The sequence below is a fragment of the Symsagittifera roscoffensis genome, chromosome 1 (genome assembly GCF_963678635.1).
Source record: "Symsagittifera roscoffensis chromosome 1, txSymRosc1.1, whole genome shotgun sequence".
Taxonomy (NCBI): Eukaryota; Metazoa; Xenacoelomorpha; order Acoela; family Convolutidae; genus Symsagittifera; species Symsagittifera roscoffensis.
Genome location: NC_087062.1, coordinates 92,267,565 through 92,288,812, shown reverse-complemented (window position 1 = coordinate 92,288,812; position 21,248 = coordinate 92,267,565). Strand labels below are relative to the sequence as shown.

At 37.0% G+C, this 21,248-nt stretch overlaps 1 protein-coding gene across 1 annotated transcript in view; it reads left to right on the top strand.

Annotated features, from left to right (window-relative positions):
- LOC134852404 (protein dopey-1-like) overlaps positions 1–21,248 on the top strand; it is a 247,182-nt gene that overhangs the window by 221,510 nt on the left and 4,424 nt on the right. Inside the window, exons 2-11 of the mRNA XM_063868547.1 lie at positions 2,835–3,036; positions 3,107–3,254; positions 10,311–10,708; positions 10,864–11,068; positions 11,331–11,899; positions 12,683–12,922; positions 13,595–14,315; positions 18,982–19,205; positions 20,257–20,522; positions 20,983–21,229. Of these exons, the coding sequence (XP_063724617.1) occupies positions 2,881–3,036; positions 3,107–3,254; positions 10,311–10,708; positions 10,864–11,068; positions 11,331–11,899; positions 12,683–12,922; positions 13,595–14,315; positions 18,982–19,205; positions 20,257–20,522; positions 20,983–21,229 (3,174 nt within the window). The 5' untranslated portion in view covers positions 2,835–2,880. The remainder of the gene's footprint in view (positions 1–2,834; positions 3,037–3,106; positions 3,255–10,310; positions 10,709–10,863; positions 11,069–11,330; positions 11,900–12,682; positions 12,923–13,594; positions 14,316–18,981; positions 19,206–20,256; positions 20,523–20,982; positions 21,230–21,248) is intronic.

Genomic DNA, 21,248 nt, shown 5'->3' with positions numbered 1-21,248 from the left:
GGGAGTATGTGACATTCGACCAGAATAGATCAAAATGCAGATTCAGCATATTCGAAATTGTAGCAGTGAACCTTCCGAATGGGCGATTTTGAGGGAATAAGAGCGTTATTGGAACGATTGGCCAAACGGTGAGGGCTAGAATATTCTGGTATTTTAAAATTTTAAAAATTCGATTTATGACGTCATATTTCTGAGAAACGTCAGAAACGGCCATTTTGGCAGAAAAGTCGAAGAAGGACACAACAACGATAGTTGCGACGACGACAACAACGAGAAAATTGAGAATCGGAATCAGAGAAAAGCAGAAGTAGCAGAGACCGCTCCAAGTTGCAACTATTGTGTCGCTACAATAGTTGCAAGGCAGTTGCTAACAACAGTGAGGGGTGGAAACCAGCCTTCCGGGTTACAGAGAAATCAAGCTTAACGTGCTTGATTCAGTGGAATCGAGAATCAAGAAGGGTTTCGGGACTGAAACTTTTATCATTTTATATGAACTTTTAGCTTCCCTGTCATGTCCTGATTTAAATTTAACTAACATCTGAATTCATTCTACTAAGATGAGAAGCTAGGAGTTGGGGGAAAGGGTTGATCCATCTTCGATGGAGATGATGATTTTTATCTACTGAACAAAAACAATAATAATTCAATAAGTAGTAATAGCCCTGTTTTTAGGAGTGACCATGTGGTCTGGGGATACTGAGACCCAGCCATGAGCTCACTATTTCAGCGTATAATTAAATTAATTTGAGTGTTTTGACCGAAGCCGAAAGCAGTAACGTTTTTTGTCGACCCGATGTTAGAAAGACCACCGAAAGTACTGGCTTGGTAGAGACGGTGAAAAGCATGCAAAGCTCTGTTTAGACGTTAGCCAGTCGTCTTAGGACTTAGTTTTGTTATCCGTCGATATGTATCTTCCGGGCGAATGTTACATAAGTTAATTTGAGTGTTTTGACCGAAGCCGAAAGCAGTAACGTTTTCGTCGACCCGATGTTAGAAAGACCACCGAAAGTACTGGCTTGGTAGAGACGGTTAAAAGCATGTAAAGCTCTGTTTAGACGTTGGCCAGTCGTCTTAGGATTTAGTTTTATTTTCCGTCGATATGTATCTTCCGGGCGAATGTTACATGATGTAGTATGATGCCATTTATATTCTGCAGTGAGTCGATATGACGCGGATAAGAGTAATTTCGTGCATTTTGTAAATTCTGTTCGATGACACTGTACCAATTTTACGAACATTGCTAGATTCAATGAGGACATTGACCGGACTGTCTGTGGAGTATTTGACATTCGACCAGAATGCACCAAAATGCAGATGCAACAGATTCGAAATTTTAGCAGCTAACCTTCCGAATCGACGGTTTTAAGAGATTAACAACATTATTGGGACGATTAGTCAAACGGTGAAGGCTAGAATCTTCTGGTGTTTCAAATTTTCAAATTTTCGAAGTATGACGTCATATTTCTGAGAAACGTCAGAAATGACCATTTTGGCAGAAAACCGAAATAAAACACAACAACATTAGTTGCGATAGCGATAACGACGAAAATTGTGATTGGAAAACAACAACAAATTGCAGAAGTAGCAGAGACCGTTCCGAGTTGCAACTATTGTGTCGCTACAATAGTTGCAAGGCCGTTGCGAACAACGGTGAAGCGTGGAAGACAGCCTTCCGGGAGGAAGATAAAGGTCTTATTGCCCCGGATTCGAGAATCCGGAGGGGTCTCGGGACTGGAACTTTTATCATCTTATACAAACTTTTAGCTTCCCTATTATGTCCTGAATTGAATTTAATTAACATCTGAATTCATTTTGCTAGGATGAGAAGCTAGGAGTTGGGGGCAAGGGTTGATCCATCTTCGATGGAGATGATGATTTTTATCTACTTAACAAAAACAATAATAATTCAATTAATAGTAGTAGCCCTGATTTTAGGAGTGACCTCGTGGTCTGGGGATACTGAGACCCAGCCATGAGCTCACTATTTCTGCATGTAATCTAGTTAATTTGAGTGTTTTGACCGAAGCCGAAAGCAGTAACGTTTTGTCGACCCGATGTTAGAAAGACCACCGAAAGTACTGGCTTGGTAGAGACGGTGAAAAGCATGTAGAGCTCTGTTTAGACGTTAGCCAGTCGTCTTAGGACCTAGTTTTTTTTCCGTCGATATGTATCTTCCGGGCGAATGTTACATAGTCGCGGGCCATAGCACTTGGATTGTTCCAAGTAAGCTCTGTAAGAACTCGACCACATTGACCGAGGAAACCAGGGTAGGTAGTTGTCTGAAATGTGATGTCCCTCGAGATACAAGTTAACAATGCTGCCTGTGTACTCAGCATTATTTATGATAAAACATTTTTCAAAGAATTTTTTATTTGAAGAAACAAGGGAACGTAAGCGCAGCCTGATATATGTATCTGATAGACCCGTTGCCCCATATCAAGTCAATCTTTTTGAGTCTTTTCCAACTCCGGTTTGTTCTGGGCAGGTGTTATCGTTCTCAATCTGGTTTATTTGATGTATAACCATCTCGACTTAACTTCCTTCGCGTTACACTTTAATTTTCGCTAATTGGTAATTGTTTAAGGAGTTTTGACTGGATGAAGTGACGAGGGACAAGAGTTGTACTTTTTTGTTACCATGATAATTTTTGGTAAACTTTTTTCGGACCCCTTAAAAAAGAGACCTTCTTGATCAGATGAAGTGAAATGATTCTTTTGTTTTGTCGTGCTATCTCTTTGATAATATACTATTAAAAGTTTTAGAAGTACCAATCATCACGAGTTCAAATGTTTTGATTGCCAAAAGCGAAGTGGCCTAATTTGATTTTGATTCAGGTGCTTTGAATGTTAATCATAAGAGAATATAGCTGATATTAAAGAAATGGAGATTTCGTCGAATTACAACGAAGAGGCCAATCTGTTGTCAACAGATTCGAAGTTCAGATCATATGCCTCAAGCATGGATAAGGCTCTAAAAGCTTTTGAGGGCAGCGGAGAGTGGGCCGATTTGATTAACTCATTGGCTAAAATGCAAAAGGTAGTGTTTTCGGACTGCGTATCCGTTCATCAATCTGGTCAAGAATCTGAATGAGTATACTTGTTTTTAGGTGCTCCAAAGTTACTCAGGAAAATATACTATCATACCGAGAAAATCTTTGGTTGCCAAGAGGCTTGCTCAAGTCCTACACCCTGCTTTGCCGTCAGGCGTGCATCTCAAGGCTCTGGAAATATACCATATAATTTTCGATGTAATAGGTGAGTATTCCAGCTGAGTTTTAAAAATTGCCTTGTGTAATTAATTACGCAAATTGCTGCCTCTTACTTGTTGTTGCATTAAAATTTAGTGCCTCGCATTGAGTTAGTTTGTCTCGACAACTTTTGAATAATTTGAGCAGTCACAATTGGAGGCAAGATTTACAACCTCTGATATTTTTTTCGGAAAGTACCTTGACGGCACTCCACTATAGCGCTGGGTATTTCAAAATTTATGTTGAAGTTTTGTTGAAGATTTTATGTTGAAGAAAATTTTATGTTGAAGATTTATGTATTTTGTATGTATGTCATTTTATAAGACCGCGGGTATTCCGGTTTTCATATTTGGATGCCGAGTTTGCAACCACTGAGAGAACCCTGGCAGCTCCTCAGTATAGGGTTTGCTGTTTTTACAAAATTTTGTTGAACCACTGAAACGAAAAAGTTGAAGATTTGCGTTACGAAACTATGGAAAATGTTGAGTTGAAGTTTCGCTCTCCAAGAGATCCACCCTTTGATGCTGGCCGCATCGCTACAGCCTTACATTCTGGCCTCATAATTGGTCTAGCATTCATAAATTGGAAAATGTATAAATTTCTCAAGCAGTGCAATACACGATATAGCTTAAACAAGTAAAAATTCTTTCGTTAAACATGCAAAAAAATTCGTCGAAAAAGCTTAAACATTGAAGATAGCAAAGCCCGCATTCAATTATATAATAGATTCCATAATTGAAAAAATTAATATATATTGGATGTTGCCAATTTCAACTTGTTACCAATTTTTAGTCAACTTGTTGCCAATTGGATTTTGCCAAGTATTTCGCTAGAGCATGTGTACTTGTAATCGGGAATTACATTTTTTTAAGAACTTTTCTTATAAATCTGTTGGAAATTGAGCAGGTTCTTTCCGTCTTGGCCCAGTAGTAAAGCACGAGCCTTGGTATTCTTAGTATAAATTATGGGTTTAGTTTTTTCTATGTGCTTGGAGTTTGATTTTTTTGGGAAAACTTGAATAAGCGGACTTTTGTTAGTCTTCTTATTTTGTATCGGCTTATTTTTCAAAGCATGGACTTTTATTCTGATTATAAGCAGTTTGTTACCCTTTTACAGGGTTGCAATGTTTAAAACATGTCTTGTTTAAAACACGTTTAAGTTGAGTGTTTAAAACTCAGAATAATTTATTGTTTAAAACAACTCCCCCTGATTGGCAGCTTTTCTTATGTGCTTTCACTAACTGAACTGTTTTCGTGGAAAAATCTCTTCGATTGATTTGGTGAACGAGGTATCGAACGAGGCGAATGGCTCGAAAGGGACGTGAAACGGTAAATTTCTTCTATTCTTGATTTGTTCCGTTTGTTTTTGTATCCGATTTTTTCGGAGTCGATCCTACTGAAAATGAAATGAAAAAGCACTCAACTTGGAAAAGTACGGTGCACAGACTGCATATACTTTCATAGTTTTTGTTTAAAACGTGTTTTAAAATGTTTAAAACGTGTTTTTTTTAACTCGAAATATATATTTCTTGCAACCCTGCTGTCATCCGGCCTGGATCGACAAACTAACCTTATATGTGTGTTATTTATTTTATTAATAATCTTATGCTAAACGCCTAGACGGCCGGTCACTTGACCTTGATAGACAGAGAAGACGAACTCTATTTGAAATAAAAAACAGAGTTGAATTAATGTTATCTGTCAACTAGTCGTTTTATATCGCTCCGACTGAGAAATAAGGTTTATCGATCCATTCGGATTCAAGGATTAGAATATCATACCCTTCAGTATGACATGGCGCAGCCAGCAGGATATTCCAAAAACCCACTGAATATTAACCCATTTTGGGAGAGAGCGTCTGCCGAACCACCACTAGAATGGTCAAAGTGGGCAGCCATATTGGAGATGGCTGTATTCGCAAAGGATGGGATCGAAATACGGAATTTATTGAGAGCCAGACCAACACTCGTCGAACCCGCTGAACCTGTGTATGAACTTGAAATACAGGGCGAAACAGAAGCACAAAGAAAAAACCGCGAGGTGCGCAATCAAGAGAAACGAGTTGGTTGGGAGAATCACGTCATAAAAGCCCGGGAGAAAGGAGTATTATGCAATTCGTACAGATGGGACGAAGCAGACGCAAGAGTCCGGAGTTACCTCTTTCTCTGTCTGGGAGCCGAAGGTCAAAGACAAGTTCAACAGAAAAGACCTAACCTTGTATTACACAATGTAACCACACAAGAATTTATGACAACTGGAAGATATCTTTGTTATTAACAGAATTGTAGCATTCGAGAGATATAATTTTATTTGCCGTAAACTAAAGAAGTCGGAAAGTCTGGAACAATTTCATGCAGATCTAGTCGAATTAGCCTCACGGGCTGATTGCGGGGACAGAGAAGATGAATGGGTTAGAGACATGTTTACAGCACACATGTACAAAAACCGCGGAAGAACTTAGCACAAACACGGACCCCACAAGACGCATACGAGTATGCAATTCGTCGAGAAAAAGGAATTGAACATAGTCGTACTATGAAGATAAACCCATTTGGGGGACAAACTACAACAAAGCTAGAACCAGTACATTATATAAACACTCGGGGTGGTCGATATAACTCTTCGAATAACCAAAACTCACAAAGAGGTCGGGGTGGTTTCCGCTGTCGACCATGTCCGAGCGGATCATAAAACACAAGAGGGCAACAAAGACTTTTATTGTCATTCTGTGTATTGTATTGTTCCCTGTTTTATTTTTTTTGCTCAAGTACTTTCAGCTGATGTTTTTAAACTGAACATCATTCCAGAGAAACGTATGTAATTTTTTTAGATGGGCTTTTTCAACATTGGGTTTTTTCGACATGGGCTATCACGTCAAAATTGATCTTTTGCGGTTTGATTTTTTGATTTGATTTCAAGTTCAATTCAAGTTTATTTGCTAAAAGTAAGGCAAATCATGCTGTCTAATGAAGAAACCGAAAATGGTACGAAAACAACGTGAATGACTTTTAAGTTCGAAAGTGGATTTTTTACTTTAGTTTTCTCAGCGGATAAAACATTTATCCATTGATCAGTGTTTTTTTTTCTAATTGGGCTCATCGTAAAAGTTTCATCATAGAATATTTCTGAAGTTCAGAGCTCTTCAGCGTGGTTTGTAAGTCGTGAGAATCTGGTCGGAATATTCTTGGTATTCAGACTCGACTCTAATTTACCGTTACGGCAAACGAATTTGAAATTGAATTTTTTTAACGTCTATTGTGTTCCGAACATTCCGTGATCTGTTTAAAGCAATCAAGTGTTCGAGTTACGCTCTACTTATACGCTCTTCTTAGAAATTGTTTATTGAATCAGCCTGAAAGATATCGAGGAGATTTTTATGCACGCAACATGATCATTTGTCCAAGCCATCTATAGACGAAAGATTACTGCACAATTTATGCTTGAAGCTAAATTTCTAAAGTTTGATGATGTTAGTTTTTTGAATGCTTAGTTCACCTTAAAAATTTGTGCTTGTTATAATTTTTAAGCATAAAAAATGTTCTCTTCTATAAAAAGCTTAGAATTTCTGATCACAATTATCTTGTCAAAAGTCATAGTGAAAAGCTAAAAGTATCCTCTCAGAATGAAGTTTCTTTTCATCTACCCGTTGTTTAAGAGAAATGAACGTAGTGAGTACTCTTATCTAGATCTTGCTGGTTTTTTTTTGTTTTTTTTTCAAGAAAATGTAAAAATTTTTCACGCTCAATTTTGATTTTTCGCGGTTTGACTTTTGATTTCTTTTTAAGTTCAGTGCATTTCCATTGTTAAAAGGAAGGCAAACTTCACTGTCGAACAGTAAAAAGGTAAAGGTTACGAAAAGCGTGAACGACGTCTAATTTCAAAAATGGAAATTAATTATCAGATTTCCCAGTGAAATAAAAGTTCTACCTATTGATCCAGTTTTCTCAAATTGGGTTAAATTTAACAAATAAGTGTTCATCATAAATTGTACTGCAAATTCAAAGCAATTTATGGCCATTTACTTCTTCGAAATTCAAAAGATGAAGATTTTTGAAAAAAAAGTCAGTTTGGAGAAAATTGGCGTATGTTCAATAAACCGCCATGTCTACAAACCACCATTTCTTGGAGCCGAAATTACATCAAGATAACGTGAATTACATCACAATTACGTAACAATTGCATAACATTAGTCTCAATCTGTTCTAATGATGCATAACATAACACTATTAATTTTTGGCTTGTTGGAATGGTAATTTTTTTTCCGGCTCTTCGGCTTGCTGGCCTACCACCAAATACTTGCTTTTGCCAGAGCAAGTGTGCGGTAACCGGACTAATTCTGCAATCGGGTACTAGACTTTTCTCCGCGTAAGCCTCTTTGTTCACAAGACTCATCTCTAGTGTACTTCCGGACTCATATCTGGTGGAACCTTCTGAGCATTCCCGGCTCACTTTAAATTCTTAGCGTTCCAGGCCCACCTAGCCTGGACGTGACAATTTCGCCTGGTACGGCAAAGGTCCTGGGTTCGAATCTGACCCGGAATTGTTTCTTTTTGAAACGGGAAAGATTCCGTTTCAAAAAAGTTGTCGGCTCATTATTTGTCTGATTATGTCTTGTCGGCCTAGTTGCCTTATAGTAGAATTGGTTTTTCTTGCTATGCTATTGCTATGTGGTTGCTCTCAGTGTTTTGATTTACGTCTGCTGTATGTAATTTCATGAATATTCTTTTTTTTTGCTAGATTTTTTTCAGTCCACGTGATTTCGGCTCTTTTATTGGCTTAAGATCATAAATTTGAGTTGCTCAAGGGAAATGTAGTTTTTATGCTTACCTCTGGGTCGCACAGTTTGCTAAATTATTATTCGAAATAGTTTTTTTTACGACCGATTTTTTTTCGTCACTTTTGTTTTTCCTTTTTTGGGCTTAGTTGGTTTCGGCCTGTTTTTGTATCGATTTAATATCCTGATATTGCGTCTTTCTACCAGAGAAAAAATTCTGTGCGTGTTTGTGTTTTGAGGCTGAGAGAGACTTAATAATTTTTTAGTATTCACACAATCTTTCGACTTTATTTTTGGCTTTTTTCATTTTTTTCGTCCTTATTAGTTTCGGCTTTTATTATATCACTTTAGTGGCCTCATATTGGTTCATTTGACGAGCAATTAGAAATTTTAGTTTGTATCTTTTGAGGGCGAGGGGGGAACTTGTTAACTTTTTATAAGTCTCAAGTCTCGTTGATTCTTTTTGATGCTAACTTCGCATTTTATTGCCTTGTATAATTGTTGTATCGCGATTTTAACACAGAATATTTCATTACAAATGGCATTTTAGCTTGAAGGTCTCATGGATCTATAGCGTAGAGGTAGTGAAGAAGACCGGCAACAAAATAAAAGGGTTCGAACCTAGGCAAGGTCGGATGTTTTCAATGAACTTTTTCGTAAACTAGTTAAAATGCGTCCGCTCTATAAAGTGGTAATTTTTTTTCAGTTGGTAAATTTCTTCTTTTTTTTTCAAATTGACTGGTACTGCTAATGCGTCATAATTGGCGTCACTTAGCAATTATGTAGACTCATAATTGGCGTGCGTCACGTAAGAATTTTTTCTAGACCCAAAGTTTGTACTAATTCATTTTTTCCCAGTAACGTTATCGGTCATACTTTTTGCTTGTGTATGCGAATTGCAACTTCACCTCTGTGTATAAATTTAGTTTGGTTTTGTTATACTGGATAAATGGATCAGCTGTAAAATTCCGCTCCCCTCAAATTGATTTTGGGTGGTGAAAATATAGATGTGTCATAAACTAGCATTGAGTGTAGCCTAGATTCGTTGACCAGAATTGAGCGTATTACTAAAGAAAAATGAATTAAAACTAACGAATTAAAACGAAAAATGAAATCAATTTTTGTAATTAGTAGCATATGAAATGAATATTTTATACAGAATTATTTTGCAGAATTAACACATAATTGGCGAGGGCATTCTACGGTAGGTCATTCTACGGGGGGGGGGGGCAATTGTATGAAACCGTAACCGTTCGTGTGAGAGCCTGATGGAATAAGGTCAAGTTGTTCTGAGTCGTTATTTTTTCTGTGTCTGAAAACTATCAAATAATCCAGCGAATCTCTTCTGCATAAGCCGCTATGACCAATTTATTTTAAACGAAAAGCTATGATTGGCGAAAATTTCAATTTTCTGAATTGTTACCGTTTTTTGGACTTCTGCCTCCAAGCAAGTCGAAGTTTTGAAACCTTGACAATTTTTGTGAAAGTTTTTACTCTACTCGAAAATTACTGTGCCAATTCTCAGGTCAAATGTTCAATCGAGATGCACAATTTTGGGAATCATCTCTGCTTTACCGGTCACCCTCTGCTTTTAGCAGAAAAATGTTACGAATTTCGGAAAGGCAAGTTTTTGAACTTTGACCGTTTTGCAGATGTTTTTTGAATTTTCTCAAAAACTACCCTATCAAATCTTAAATAAAGATTTAAATCGAAAGAAGCGATTGCGCGACTTTTTCCCGCAGAAGCTGCTAGTCCTTATTTTTATGGGAAAGGTTATGTCTTTGAAAATTCTAAAATCTCGACAATTTTCACTTATTTTATTTGAGAAACAATTAAGGTTTTGGGCAAAGTTCAATTATTGTAATTCGCATTTCCTTCGCATCAGTATAACAAATTCGAAAAATAACAAACACGTACCTTCAGCTTTAGCTGGTCCCTAGGTGTCCTTCATCGAGGCATACGAAAATTTTGGTTCACCTAGTTTTTTTTTCAACGTGCTTCAATTTTTTTCGACTAATGTTTTTTTAATGATTGCGTTGTATTGCAAGTCGTGCAAAGCTCCGCTTCGCCATTGTGTTTTAAACGAAAATTTCCGTAAATTAATATAGCGGTTTTGCAACTTCTCTTTCTAAAAACTAATCGATTTTCCTGGAAAACAACAGCATTTTTTTGCATTTTTTGAGAGGAAATGTACTTGGGATCTCTCATTTGTCCTCTTTCTTATCCTTGTCAATAAAAGTTAGTGAACATTTAAATTATTTAATGACTGTTTGAAGTATTTTGGTTTTAGGCAGGAAAGGTCTGGGCGAAGATCTCTTTCTGTACTCGACGGGTGTATTCCCCTTGCTGGGATCCTGTTCCATGTCAGCTAAACCGAAGGTTCTGGAACTGTACGAGAACTTTTATGTCCCGCTCGGAAACGCTCTACAACCTGCAATGCCGGCACTTATTCACGGTGTGCTTCCTGGACTGGAGGAAGGCTCGGAATATTTCAACCCCACATTGAGACTGCTTGAGAAATTTCGAAGAAATACGGCAAATTTCAATTTCGCAATCTGGAAGTGCATTAAGGACAACAGCTCAACTCGATTTCAAGCACTTACTTTTATCGTTGAGGTGCATTCAAAAAGCAAACAGAATGGAACCAACACTATTAAAGACTCCGTCTTTATCGATTCCGAAATCATGGTTTGTTTCTTTTGAAAATCATTTGATTGGGCGATATAGTCACTCGGCTAGATGGCACCGTTTATTTGTTTATTTGAGGAACTATATTCTTCGAGCAAAAGTAATGAAGTGTTTCAAATGTTGGCTTTGACTTAGTCTTTCGAATTTTTGTTTAGATACACGCCCTGTGTGAATGTCTACAAGACGCCACCGTACTCGTGCAGCGGATAGCCTTAGACGCTGTGATCAGTTTAACTGGACAGGCTAACACTAACCTAAACGTCTCAGATAAAGACATCATTCTTCTCAACTGCTCCGCATTCAATGTCCTGCTCCGGAAAGATCTCTCACTGAATCGCAGACTGTTCTCGTGGGTGTTTGGTGCGTTAAACCGTTTACTTAACTTTTTTTTACTTCATCTGCTACTTTATAATGTATCATCTCATTATAATATATTGACCCTACTATAAGTCTCTGGTCAGACTCCTCGAATGATTTGATGAGGTTTAGAACTTTGATAATTTTCGATTTGAAAGTCTAGTTAGTGAAGAATGTTTGCTGCTTTACCAAAGACCTTTGCTTAAAAAATTCCGGGTTCTTCATCGTACATGATTTTTTTTTTATCATAACGGCTCTTCTGTAGATCAATCTGATGATGTAGCCAATCAAGGCATCTTCCTCTCCTCTCTCAATATGTTCATCGCTATAACAGAACAACTGATTCTCCAAAATGACAAGAACTTCAACCGGAACTTGATGCTGCGACCACTCAGGGTCATGAACACTCTCCTCGATAGCAAAACAGACATGAATGCATTGCTTATGGCCGAAGACGGAAGCGTCCTCACCAATCTCTTCAGATATCTTCTCTCACTTACGAGAGCTATGTTAGGAATCTCAGCTGACGAGATGTACAACAGGATTCTTGGGTCGGGCTCCGGTTCGAGTACACACAAACTCCTATCAAACATGTTTCTGGACAACAGGGCGAGCGGAGATCTAATAAAGTCTGCGAATCTTCTGTTCCAAGAAATCCAGAAGCGAGAACCGGGAGACCTCATATGGCAGTTTTTTGCATGTCAGCTTGATGTAATTTGCACTGATAAAGAGTCGACTCGGCCTCAGTTTGAAGGGGTCAATCTGCCTGCTAAAAAGATAACAGTTGCCGAGCTGTGTCAGTTCGTCAGCTTCTTTCTCGACATCATTCTTCTCGTGAGTTGTTACTGTTCGCCGAGATATACAAATGGGTTTTTAAACCCTTAAACAAAAAAGGAAAAGCACAGAGCGTACAGTCAATGTTTAACTAAGCGCTTTCGCACAAACTTGTATGCATCATCAGAATATCTATCATCTGAAATGGCAGTCCTCATTAAAAAAACAGTTAATGGAAACACAAACAACAGCTTTTTTATCTGGAAAAAGTTCTGTAAATAGTCATGTGTTCTTCTGTATTAAAAAAAGAGTTTCATGTATTCTTCTACGAAGAAAAAGTCAGATTTTTTTGCGCCAGCTTTCCAAAATTGCAGGAAGAAACGCCTAATTTCCTTGATTTTTGCTTTGTGGTTTTAGCTGACAATTAGTTATGAAAATAGTTATGATTGAGAGCGAATATTTCTATATTTCGTAATGTTAAGTTACATAGCACTACTCTGTTATGGTACTGACTTATCGCCACAATTAAGCATTGATTTGAGAAATTTGATTGTTTCAGAGTCAGGTGAGATTTGAATGCCAGAAATATGTATCATTCAATCGTTAGCTGTCGCCCATAGCCGATTCACTCATTGATCGATTTTGTTCCAGTGTCGAGTTGTTATCTCAGATTGAATTTCAGTATAAAATTAGTGTTGACATAAAAAAAAACAGACGATATACATACGAAAAATAAAAAAATCAATTGAGTAAAGTTTTACTGAAACATGGCGATTGTTACACAGTTTTGCCTGCTATTTAGCATAATCAATATGTCAACATGTTTACCGGTGATTGATTTAGGAGACACACGAAGATGCATTCGAATGTCACATTCCGACTTTCATCCTTAAGATGATCTCGTGGTTGTGTGCTAATTGCGACTCCCTGCTTCTGCACGAGATCAACGACAGTCTGAAGTTGGCCATGAAACTGATCGAGTATGTCCACCCCTCGGCCTGCTATGTCTCTCTGGGAAAGTTCACAGGCAATCTGAGCGAGGTCACGTCCAGTCAGTACGTGTCTGGTGTCGACGTAGAAACGGTTAGTAAATAGGTTTATCAATCTGCCCTCATGATGCGAGCATCTGTCATAATGTGCGGCGGACCATCGGCCTTTCGGTTTACTTAGCTATGTTGGCTATGTTTTCAATTTTACAATTTCTAAAGTTTGGTCTATTTAGTATACAAAGCTGATTTAAATTAACCGGACAAAACGCATTAAACTTGAAATTTAAAACCCGTTTTTCTCAAATTGGGTTGAGTTTAGATGAAAACTTATGAAGACAAAACTTGCTTAAAATTTTAGCAGAACTAATATGGTGTAATTTGTTTTGAGAAATTCGGTTCCGAAATTTTACCCCAAAAATGGATCATTTTGGCTTTTCTTAGTTAATCAAAAATTACGCCGAAAATACCCAGTCGATCACAGACATAATTATATAAAAGTGAGCCCCTTACGTAGCCAAACCAACTTTAAGAAGGGTATAATCTCCAAAATATTGTATAAGTTAATTTATTTTTGTTTGATAGACAAAAAAGGTCATTTTTACTATATAAAATACCAACTTTTTATTTAAAAACAATTTTTAAACAATTTGCAATTTTTTTCGGAGATTATATCCTTCATAAAGTTTATTGGAGTCCACCCGATTGTTGGAGTCCACCCGAAAAAAAATGGCTAATGAAAATGGAAACCAATAAAACTTTGTTTTAGAAAGCTTTGTCTTCCAGCAAATCTTCACTTGCAGCATCTGATTTGGATGATCTAGTTGAGGCCAATCGGAAAGGGAAAAATCTGGGAAAAACTTCTGACATCGGCGAAACCGAAATACGAGCGGAGGGCGACACTTCAAGTCCGACTGCTCTCGCTCAGAACGGAAACATTACATCAGAGGACGAAGCTGTGATTGAGATACCTGAAGGAAATAAAATTGACACAATGAGCGCAAGTGTGAACCGTCAGTCGTCGCCCGCAAATTCGCCGAACGACTTCGATATGATTGAAAGTCATAAACATTCACTGGGCGAATCGGTGTTCTCAAACTCGAGTGTAGTCGAAGCGTGTATAAAATCAATCAAAAGTTTCTTCGACAAGATGCTGCGATCGAAGCTATTTGAACCCAGTTTCAGTGGGAGTAAAAGTGAATGCGAAAATGTATTGCAAAGATATGCGTCTTATTTGATGGAGAGGTTTTCAGATGTTGCCAGTTTTGAGGATGAATTGAGAATAAGATTGGCTAAAAGTAGAAACTCTGCATTGGTTTCCAGACAAGTTTTGGCCTCAACCAGTCAAAGTGCAATGAATGGCATAACTATGAACGGAATCAGTATGAAAGGAAGTGTGGATGATTTCCTAGCAGTCTTCGATTTGTCCTGCAAACTACTACATGCAATCTGCACTCTGCCTGTTCTTAAGGACAACGAATCTGCTAATGGTGAGCATTCGAAAGATAATAATTTTTTAAGAGTCTATGAACGTAGGTCATGCTTTTATATAGGTCGTGATGAATTTTTTTCTTCAGAAAATGTCTTGAAAATTTTTCACGCTCAAATTTACCTTTTCGCGGATTGACTTTTGATTACTTTTTAAGTTCAGTTCATTTCCTTTGATAAAATGAAGGCAAACTCCATTATCGATCAGCAAAAGTGTAAAGGTCACGAAAAACGTGATCGACTTCTAGTTTCGAAAATGGAATTTAATTATCAGATTTCCCAGCGAAATAAAAGTTTCATCTGTTGATCCAGTTTTCTCAAATTGGAGTAATTTTTGCAAAAACTCACCAATCATAAATTGTCCGTGAAATTCAAAAAGCTTTAAGGGCATATGTTTTTTTCTATGAATTTCGAAAGTTGAAGTTTTTTCAAAAAATGAATCGGTTTTTCGTTTTTTTTTTTCTGTTAACTTGCGGTCATTGACTATTTTCCAAATGTTTGTTGGCTATGTTCTAAAACCATTATGAGCTGATGAACGTAGTTCAGACTCCTATTTAGGTCGTGTAATAAAATTTCGATGAAAATTGATTTGTCGGGCTTTCGTTCATCTGCTCAATTTTTGTTGGCTTAGTTGCCACGTCACTGATTTCTCTTGTGCTGTAAATGGTATTTGCAAGTGATGTTCATTGTAGCTTCAGGGGAGACTTGAAATTTTTTTTATAAAAGTTTTTGGCTCGACTGGTGTCTGCTCTAATATTATCGGCTTTGTTTCCGCTTCGTAAGTTTTGTTCCGTTGCTAATTTAAAATTCAAATACCTTGCTTGGCTTGTTTGATTAGATTTCCTGTTGGATAAAAATAGGTATTATTTAAATATATGCGTTTAGGTTTGTTGCGACGCAAATATTGTTCCGACAAAATGTGTTCATTTTGATCAATAACCAGCTATTAAGTACATCCAATGCTAATTATATTACAAATATAACTTTAGCTTCAATGTATCATGAATCTGTAGCGTAGAGGAGGTAGGGAAGAAGACCCGCAATAAAATAAGAGGGTTTGAACCTGGGTGAGGTCGGATGTTTAAAACTTTTTCGTATGCTAGCTAAAATGCTTCAGCTCTATAAATTGAGGCATGTTAATTGGTAAATTTCTTTTTTTTAATTGACTGCTAATGCGTCATAGTTGGCTTGCGTCACTTAGCAATTTTGTAGACGCATAATTGGAGTGCGTTACTTAAGAAATTTTGTAGACTCAAAGTGTTACTTAGTCAGTTTTTCCCAGTAGCGTTATCGACCATATTTTTGGTTGTGTATATATATTGTTGAGAAGCTTTGAATATCTTTTCTTTATCAAAAATTTCAGATTTTCTCAAAGTATTTCATCGATTTTTAAACAAGGGGTATCAATGGAAAGACCGCGTATTCCACAGTGTGTCTGCTTATCCCCATAGTCTCTTTTTAATTTACCTTCTGGCTTTGGGAATTTTTTCTGCTGGAGCTGCCTCCGCTGTTTTTAGCAGAAAAAAAAGTTGTCTGCATTTCAGAAAAGAATTTTTACTGTTTTTTAGAAACTTTTTCGAAAAAACCGTTGTTGCGAGAATTTTTTTTACAGGAGCGGCGACTCCTTATTTTTTTTGTAAGATTAATGCTACTTCGTTGAGAAGTTTCCAATATCTTGAAATTTTTTCACTCTTCCCACCTATTTTTAGTATGAGCAACTAAGGTTTTGAGCGAAAATTTTTGATTTTTTTTGGTTAGCAACTTGGTTAACAAAATCACTGAACCAGTTTGAGACAAAGCACCGAACCAGTTTGAGACAACCGGTTTGATACTGGGAAGCAGATTTTTTTTGGAAGAAGCAGATTTTTTTGGAAGAAACTTATTTATCCGCTGATTTTTTTGTTCGTTTCCTTCCAAATCATGCTACTTACTTTTGGTTGAATCTAGTTTTGCTGGACTTTTTTTGGCTCTATCCTGTAATTTTAAAGTTTGTGACCTCTGACTGCGTGTATTTTTTTCCTTTACTTTTAACGTTTTTTGTTTGCTCAAATATTCTTTCCAAAAGAATGTCGGGGCCTATAGTTTGTCTGCTTATATTTTGTCGGCTTAGTTGCCCCATTGTAGAATTGATTTTATTTTGTACGGAACTTTAAATTTAGTCTTGTTTAGTCTTTTGAATTTTTCTAGCTTTTACAGTTGATTTTTTGCTGTTTTTCGTTTTTTCTTCGCTTAAAAACTACTTTCGGTGTATATTTTATCGGCTTAGTGACTTACTTCGGGGCTATTTCAAGGAAAGCATAAATTATATGCTTCATTCCGGATTTGCACAAAATGCTATTATTTTCAGAATAAATTTTTATTTCATAGTTTTTCACGAAACAAATTTTGTTTTCGGTTCTGCGGGAGATAGAACCGAAAACAAAATTGCCGCTTGTTATTTATTTATTGAGTTTTCATTAAATGCCGTCGATTGTGGTTCTGGGATTTTTTTCTAAGTTGTGGTTTTTGTGAAGTTTTTTCAATTTTCTGGACTTAGTTACTTATTTTTCCTGCCTGCTAGCTTGCCTTGTTATTTTTTTGTTGTATCGCATGTGGCGCGAAGCACCATTTCGCCTCTGTGTAAAAATTGTTCTAGACATCTGTTTGTATTACAAATTTGAAAGCTGAAGTTTCTTTTCCGCTTACTTGCGTTCGTTGAATTTGTTCCAACGGTTTGTGGTCTTGTTTCTGAGATAGAAATTTTCGTATTTCCAAAAAATTGTTGATTCTTTTAAAGTTTTTATGACAACGATTTCTTTTGGGAATTTTTTATTATCGGATCAATTGATGTCTAACCACGTGTTTTTGGCTTAGTGAACGCTCCGAAAATACTACAAGCTTGCTATATACGAGTTTTTGTATTTCTCGTGTCTTTTTCTGAGATTGAATTTTTCGTTAAAAAAAGTTTTTCGTTTCCACTGAGTTATTTCCGTCTTAGTGTTCATTTGATAGCTTGCAATGCTAGTCTTTCGTTGTATCGCAAGTGATATGGAGCTCCATTGTCCATCTGTGTATCTTTTTCAAGCCCTTTAAGTAATGACTCGAACATATTATAATAAGTGTAGTCATTTCTGATTAATCTAACTTAATTTTCAAAAAGTTTTCTTAAATATACTGCGCGACGAAATTGCATCGTGAAACATTTCGCTAAATTTTTCCTGAAATAAAAGTAGTCGGATAAACTGAAGTCTTACAAACTAACGCTTTTGAAGCAAGCTTGATTACATTTCAGCAACTAGTAAACATTTGATTTGCATTTTTATTTGAACAAAGTTAAGCTTAAATTTAACCAGTAGAACCCAGTTTTGATGCAAAGAATAAGGTAGTTTTAATAAGTCTATTGACTTTAAAAAGACGAGGTTTTTCCGGAACTATGACTAAAACATGGAACCAGGGGCGGATCTAGGATTTTCTCGAGGGGGGGGGGCGGATTTTCAAAAAATTTTCCAAAATTTTGACGACCTTTTTTTTAGGTCGACCAAATTGATATTTCGAGCTCTCCCAAAGCACTGTTTTGCCCTTATTTTGGCGAAATGTTCGGCGCCGCAGGCAAATTTTTGAAAAAACAGTCAAAAAAGCCGTTTTTGGGCACTTTTTGAAAAATTTTGACAAAAAAGTCGCGTTTTTTTGGCGCGCGCTTCTCCCCAAAGTTAGTATATATTGGCGCCCAAGGCGCCTTTAGAAAAATTTTAGGATCGGTCGGCCAAAAATGGATTTCTGAAAAAGTATCAAAGGGGGGACCCTTTGGGTCGGCAAGGGGTCGAATCCCTGAGGGGGGGGGGAGGCGTCTATTTTTCATGTTATGTTGCTCCAAAAAGTGTTTTTTTTTCAAAAGAATTACCAGGGAAGTAGTCAAGTTCTGTTATCGATCCGAGCAAGCGTATGGTTTTTTGCAAAATCAAAAATTATTCCTAAAAGATTTTTAGATTCATTGAAGTTTTGCTGTTGTGTAATTTTGCTGTTTTTCGCTCAGTATAGTTAGGTCGTTATTTTTTTTCCAAAAACAAGTCTTAAAATTTGTTCACGCTCAAGTTTTGTTTTGAGCGGTTTATATTTCTTTTGAAGTTCAGTTCATTTGCTTTTTTAAAAATAATATTTACTCCACTATCGATCAGCAAAGTTGAAAGGTCACGAAAAGCCTAAATGACTTCTAAATGATTTATTCAGCGGAATAAAAGTTGTACCTAATGATCCAGTTTTCTCAATCTGAGATAATTTCTTGTCAATCATAAATTGTTCTTGAAATTCAGAGTTTTAAGGTCATATTTTTTTAGTTTGAATTTCGAAAGTGGAAGTTTTGCTAAAAAAGAACTAGTCAGTTTTTTGTTTCCTTGCGTTCATCGAATGTCTGTTGGCTATGTTACATTTTATAGTCTTGTTTAATTGAGAGCTCGTGAACATTTTAGTTTCTAGTTTCATTTTTCCAGTGCAACAGAAACTTAGCTCTCTAAAAGGATGCGCTGTTAAATTGGAAGCTGGAAAATTGTAAAATCGGATTTTGGATAAAATCAGATATTTTTCTATCAAAAAATATGAAAAAGAGTTAAGTTTTCTCTTATATTTTATTATTATTTTTTGTAAGTTCAGGGCAATAAATTGATTGAGAAGCTTTAGATGTTGAATGTTTAGTCGAATTCTCGGAAACAGAGATTCCTCCGTGGCTCATGTCGCTCTTCATTGCCAGTTGTTTCGTGGCTAACTTCTCAATCCAGGCAAAGGCCACCGACTGTCTGCTACAGCAGCTGGCCCTTTCATCCGAGCCAGAGATCGTGTACTCGAGCGACCAGAGAATCATCACCTCTATTTCTCAGCCAGAGCTGCAACTCATCAAGCGATCCTATCGTATATACCTTGTTAGTTCACTAATTCTGGTGAAAAAATATCATACAGATTTCTCAAGCAACCGGAAGTACAAGGAATTGACTACTTTTTAAATAGTCGACACTCCAGTGAAATCTTCCCTATAGAGTTGAAAAACTGAGTTCATTGATGGGTTTAACCTGATAAAATGTATTCTAAGAGAAAAGGAAACCTTGCGCGTAACAATTGCATGCGAATAACGAAAATTACCCGATTTCTTTGCTAGTAGTACTGAGTTTTCTCAACCCAGAAATAGTGCAAAATAGTTCTTTTCAAGTTTTATGTATTTAATATGCATTTAAGTATATATGCACTTTTTAAGTTCATTTCAAATATGTGCTAAAATGCAGGCCATTTCCGCTCTCCAACTACGAAAGTGAAAATGACGCAAAAAAACGTGAACGACTTCTATTTTCAAAATGGAATTTAGTTTTTAGAATTTCCAGCTGTCTAAAAATGTTACCTTTTGATATCGTTTTCTGAATTTGGGTGATTTTTATCAAAAAAATTGTCAATCATGAAAGGTTCTTGAAAAACAAAGAGCTTCAAAGTCATGTTTTTTCTTTGAAACTTGAAATTAAAAAATAAAATCATCTATTTTTGCAGTCTTATTGAGTTCGTTGACACTTCCAACGGTCTTAAAAACGTAGCTATGTTCGTTCTGTAAGATTGTCTACAGTCCTCAAGTGCAGCTAGTGGGTTTTCAAAGTCGCATTGGGAGTTCGGGTGTAGAAATCAGTCTGAAAATCGAAAATATTCAGGCCAGTTTATTTCAACAACTGGGTGAGCGTTTTTAAAATATATAATCGTAGATGCGACTGAAGGTTTTTAATATGAAGCCACACTTGACTTCTTGCGTGCTTTATTTGAGGTAAAAAAAACTACCTCAAAAATACCGATCCTGCGCCATACTTCCATTCTACGAGAATAGGAATAAAAACAATTGAAGTGTTTTCATCAGAACGCGGCAGACAACGAGGCCATCTGGCTTGCAAGTGCACGCCCTGGACTTTCGATTCCAGAACAATATGTAATTCTTTGTAGGAAATCTGTCTGTCGCTGTGGTCGTGGCTAGAGTCGCGTCACTTTCTCTGCCACGAGAGGGCAGTAGATCTATGGCTACAACTGCACAGATGCTGTCCCGAAAGCATCTCCAACTTGTGTGAAGACGTCATGGTGCATTCTATGGGCAGACCAGCTGTTTGTGGGGGACTGGAGGCCTGCAGACGCTTCTCAGTTGTGTGGCACTTGTCGAGGACTATAACAAACGTGCAGAACTTAATTGCAGCTGGACAACCAACTTTCGACAAGTAATTAGATGGTCCAGCAATTATTTTAAAAAAAAAACAGGCCAAAAAGGCCAAAAATTTTGACGCACTTTTCCCCCAAAATAGTAATAATATTGAAAAACTTAGGGGTCCGTCATCCAAAAATGGATATCTCAAAATAGTACAAATAGGGATCCTTTGGGTCAGCAGGGGGTAGAATCCCCCTAAATCCGCTACTGTGGCTTATAAATTTATTTTTATACTGGATAGAATCATTTCGTCGAATGAATCGGGTGCTGCTCAAAAAATCAATGTTTTTTTTTGGTTTCACTGAGTTCATTTTTTCGAACAGTCTGCTGGTGATTTTCTGGAAAAAACTTATTTCTATTCTGAGGCCAAATTAAGATCAGTATATCTGCAAGTAGTTGGTTTTCAATGACTTTTTTTTGCAACGAGGCATTTTTTCGTTGCGCAGCTTGCGATGAAATAGTGATTTTTTAAGATGCTTGCTGGTGATGCTGGACGGACTCTCCTCTCGCGAGACTTCGCGTAGATCAATTACTAAGCAATGGCTGCTGCACTGCATATCGCGAGGAGACATAGCGCGTATTCTGGAACCACTAGTGCTCATTCTTCTCCACCACAAAACCAGCCGTATTTTACCACAGTCGGTTCTGGTGAAACCCATCAAACACAGTTCGAACTATGTTGCGGAATTCGGCTCCAGGCGGCTGTTTTCGGTCCTTTTGGTCAGTTTGTCAATTTTGT